Source organism: Cibotium barometz, chromosome 5 (assembly GCF_041138505.1).
Source record: "Cibotium barometz isolate CiBa-2024 chromosome 5, ASM4113850v1, whole genome shotgun sequence".
NCBI lineage: Eukaryota > Viridiplantae > Streptophyta > Polypodiopsida > Cyatheales > Cibotiaceae > Cibotium > Cibotium barometz.
Window position 1 is genome coordinate 64,947,883 of NC_141050.1, and position 4,838 is coordinate 64,952,720.

The window sequence follows — 4,838 nt, forward strand, 5'->3', positions numbered from 1 at the left end:
GTCCAATTTCATGTAAGTTTTTTGATAACAAACAATTTAAATTTTTAATTTATTCTTTTATTTTTGTTTTATCACTAATTTGACTATATGTATTCTGAATTATTAACCTATTTTTTTTATTTTTTTATGTAGTGAAATGTCAAAAATTAAAAAAAGAGCAAGAGAATCAACAACTGGAAAATTTATAAATTCAACTAATGAAGGCCATGAAGTTTCAAGCATAGAACCTAAGAAAAATCGTGGAAGACCAAAGAAGTTATCTAATGAAGATGCAATGTTAGATCAATCCAATGTCAACTTGAAAGTGCTTGAGCTAAGTGTGACAATATCATTAGGTGGTAGTGACATTGATGAAGCATTACTAAATAATCTTCATGAATTTATCACTAAGGAATGCCTTGCTGGTAGTTGCTCATTGGAAAGAGGAGGCACAGTTTTCCATTTACATTATCAAATGGTCATTAGAATTCATGCAAAGTCAATAATTGCAGTTAATAAGCTCATAAAAAAGTATCTTGGTTGGGATAAGAATAATCCCATTGGTGGCATTGTAATGTGTAGAGCATTAAGGCAGAAGAACATGCACACATTTCATGGTATGATAGGCTATTGTATGAAAGATATTGATAAGCCTCATTACAAAAATGTGTCGCATAATATTAGTGCTGAAGATATTTCAAAGGGAATAGAAATTTACATGCAATATGGTGCAGATGATTTGAAGAACAAAGTTTGTCTTACTCCAACAAACATTTTTGATAGAGCATTGATGTTTTGGAAGTTCTATTTAAAGCATCCTTTAGGCAATAATTTCTGCACCACCATTCATAAAATGATCAAGACAGGAAAGTACTACCCGTCTTCTAATTGGATAACACCATATCAAGGAAGAGGAATGGAGCTTCAAAAAGTTGATGCTTTATGGAGGACAATGGTATACCCATCCAACACAACAATGAAAGATATCTATGATATTTTTATTAATAAACAAAATTTTGATGCTTCACATCCAAGATTAGATTGGTTTATGAACAGATGGAAAAGAAATGAGAATGAAGTTGACGATTTGAGGTATGCCTTTAATGAAGATGAAATAGTAGAGAATTCTTATAAGACAAATAAGCAAACAATTGAAATAATGGAGGAAGAGCAAACACATAGATCGGGTAAAGAAATTGAAAAAGATAAAGACATTCCAATTGATATCGAAGTTGATGATAGTGACAATGAGGAGAACATCCACAAGCTAGAATATATTCCTTTATTACAGAAAAAAAATATTGGTATTGTAATCACTTGAAATATCAATAAATGACATTTTTATTATGTTTTTCTGAAATGTGAATCCATAGGAATTTTTGTCTTGAAAAAAAAAATATCTATGGTTTTCTTTTTGTCGTCCTCTTTTTGAATCGAGAGTTATAATTTTTTTCAAATAGGAGAGTGAATAGGAGAGTGAAATGGGATAACACATGGAATGGTGGTAAATACTGAATATATTCATATCTGAGTCTGCATAAAAGATGAATACGGCCGTCAATTATAGACATTGCATGATACATCCATGCGCCAACTGATATAACTAGTTGCATGAACTATGCGACTCTTAGTATCTCCGCAAGAGACTGCATAAGAGTACTTAGGCCCTTAACATGGATTTACTTCATCTCTCACAAGCACCATGCTTTTTTCCCACTTTAGATATTGGCCTGCCATGGGGTGGAAATGGATACCAAATGACTTGACCTTTAAGTCCTTCACCACACCCACTGGCCTTGTAGTGGTTCCATCAGCCAACTTGACTATTAACGAGGTCTTTTCCATATGCGGGCTTCCCCATTTTTTCCAACTTTTTTTTGTCATAATGCTCACTCCGGCACCACCATCCAGGATAGCTTCCACTTTCCTATGATGATACGAGATCGGAATGACTGCATTGGAGTCATCACTCTCAAAATATTGACCTAAGTTATTGATAGGCACCATCTGCGTGTCATCTTCTAAGTTCGATCCTTCTTTAGTCCATTTGTCATCATGAGCTTCCGTCATTGAATTGAGGTGTCCGTTCATCCAATCTGATAAGTCATGCCATAACGTTGGGTTTCCCCTTAGTAATGAAGCAATTGGCATCTTGACTTCCATGGACAAGAATGCAGCAAGTCCTGCGACATCCCTTGGCCCACCTGGCACCGTAATGCCATCAGACTGTCTCTCTATATCATCGTGAAGGTTGTTGAGACCCTCATGTCTTAATCGTTCCATAATAAGATCCTCTTCAAACATATGATCCATAAGCAGAGATTCATCGACCGACATTCGATCCTCGTTCATTTCTACTATGATAGATGGTACTTTGATCGGTGCTCTACTAGTTGGGTATTTCTGATGTTTTGGGAACTCAATGTCAACCGGCGCTCTAGTTTCGACCTGCGCTTGACATTCCTCCACTAGAGCCTTGGCCTTCACCAAATTCTCCTTTTCCTTGATCGGATTAGGGTATTCGTGAAATCCACTTGGTGTGTCTGGTCTTGGCTCTTTTGTCTTTCCTCCCCTTGGGACCTCATCTCCTTTACCTCCTTGATTGGATTTCATTTCTAAACTCCCTGTGGTGTCTGAGGTTGCTACAGAGGCCGTGTCCTCATCGGAACCACTCTACACTATCACTTTATCCTTCCCCTTGCCTACTTTGATAGCTTGCTTTTTAGGCGGGTTGCTTTGGGGTTTTGGAATCTGTGATGTCCCAGCTTGACCTTCTCTCTCCCTCTTGCGTAACTCTCGCGTGATTGCCTTAGCTTGCATACGAGTAATCGCGTTCAAGGATACTTGAGCAATGCGTCCGCGTTCAATCCCTAACAAGTTGAGGCTTGTCGTCCTTGGGTTTGAAGCATCTACAAGTGCTCTTCGCATCATACAATCTTTATATAGATGATCAATACCACAGCCACTACACAATGGAACATTGGCAGCGATTGCGGTTGTAACTAGTGGTGCATTGTTGTGCTTATATGGATAGTCCTTATAATAATGAGGCCCTACACATTCATAACATTGGACAGGTTGTCCCGCTTGCGCTTTCTGTGGGCACTCATTTGCCTTGTGTGGCCATTGCACTTGTAGCACTGGATTGGAGGTCTTGGGTTTGTGTTGTTCATATCCCTAGCTTTAGCATTGACTGGCGCTGTTTGGTATACTGGAATATGTTGATCTCCCTGAACAACATAATGAGTGAGGTAACTCATGTATTCGTCTTCCTTTGGAGCGGATATCGGTTGTTCAGTGTAGGTTTCCGTGATCCTTGGATTAGGTTCCATCCAACCTTGGGCTATCTCTTCCACCATCACTTGATTCATTGGAGTGATTCTTGGCGGAGGTGGTTGAGGTCCTAGGATTGGTGGCGGTAATGGCACATTCTGTGCTTGATATGGTATTGGTCTAACATTATTAGCTCCTGAAATAACTTGATTCGATTGTAACGGTGGAGCTGGTAATGCTAATTGTTGCGGTCTAGTTTGATAAGTCTGTGTTTGAGCTTGTGGCAACATTCTTGGGTATCTGCACTGGGAAGTTTCATGGTTTCCCCATCTATTACAATGTCCACACCACATGGCTGGTGGTCTCGCTCTTAACCTTGTTGAGGGATGATTCCCTGAGCATACAGTGCACCAAAGCATATCTCGTCTTGGATACATATGTGCATTCCCTTGATTATCATGATGAGTTGTGTTTTTGGCTTGAGGATTTAACCTCGCGACTATCAGATCTGCAAGCTCATCAATGTTCAAATCCTTGGTCTCCTTGGATTGCTCCTTGGAAACACTGGACAAACTCGCATCAGGATCCTTGGATCCCACGATCGAGGGTATAGATGTCGTAATGGTCTCGTCGCCCTCTCTCATGTTGTCTCCTAACCTGATTGCTTCTTTACTGCATGTCTCGAAAGATGTTATATTCAAGACCGTAAGCTGATCATGCAGTTTTGAGCTTCTTAACCCCAATAAAAATCGAGGCAAGAGTTGTTCATCACACTGAGCCTTTCGTGAGGCTCACACCTTGCGTTCAGATGTTTGATTCTAGCGATGTAATCTCGCAAGGAATCTTTATCCTGTTTAACTTGATTCAATTGATTCACAGGGCTCCACTTAGGACCTTTCGGAGAATACTCCAAAATGAATGAACACCATATTGGGGAATATGGGAATTTTCCATAAGTTTGGGACACGTGGTCAAAACTTTGGATTTGCCATAACTTGAACATCATTACTCTAAATTGTGCGCTTTAAAGCTTAATAGATCCCTCTTTTCAAGCGCTTTCCAATGATAGGTCACATGATAGGGTTTTGAGAAACTTATAGACATGTTAATCGGGTCCCACCTTTTTAGTATTACAAAAATGGGACTTGGGAGATTCCCAAACTCACGAATATGGTGTTAATGACCCTCTCAAAGTTTCCCACGTATCCTTTTCTTCGTTTTTAAGCGCTCGATACCACGTGCCTGCTACGCAGATGCCTAATGTGCTTAAGTCTAGAAAAGATCAAATCCATAAGGCAACAAGAGATTGGGAAGGCAATGATTGGAGGAAATTAAGGAAGGAGATGAAGAAGAGCCTTGGCAAGTACGACCAACAATTGGAGGTCACTGTAGCTAGTGTCGCCGAAGTGGACGAGGTAGGGTTGGCTTCAATGAGTAATTTGTAAGTTCACTACTATACGTTTGTCTTCTTTTAGTACGTTTGAATTGTAGCAATTAAATCATTTCAACCAACATGTATTCTTGTAAATGTTAGTGTTCCAAAATGGGTACGGATCACACAAAGGAAAAGTATAGATATGCATTCC

The 4,838-nt window shown here is 39.4% G+C and overlaps 1 protein-coding gene across 1 annotated transcript; it reads left to right on the top strand.

Annotated features, from left to right (window-relative positions):
• The first annotated feature begins 211 nt into the window (after positions 1-211).
• Positions 212-1,300, top strand: LOC147638771 (uncharacterized). Its single transcript, XM_086798817.1, has one exon. The coding sequence runs from the start codon at positions 275-277 to the stop codon at positions 1,298-1,300; it is 1,026 nt and encodes a 341-aa protein (XP_086654943.1). The 5' UTR covers positions 212-274.
• The last annotated feature ends 3,538 nt before the right edge of the window (positions 1,301-4,838 follow it).

Coding starts and splice junctions, on each gene's coding strand:
- LOC147638771 (XM_086798817.1), top strand. CDS start 275: ATGTTAGATCAATCCAATGTCAACTTGAAAGTGCTTGAGCTAAGTGTG.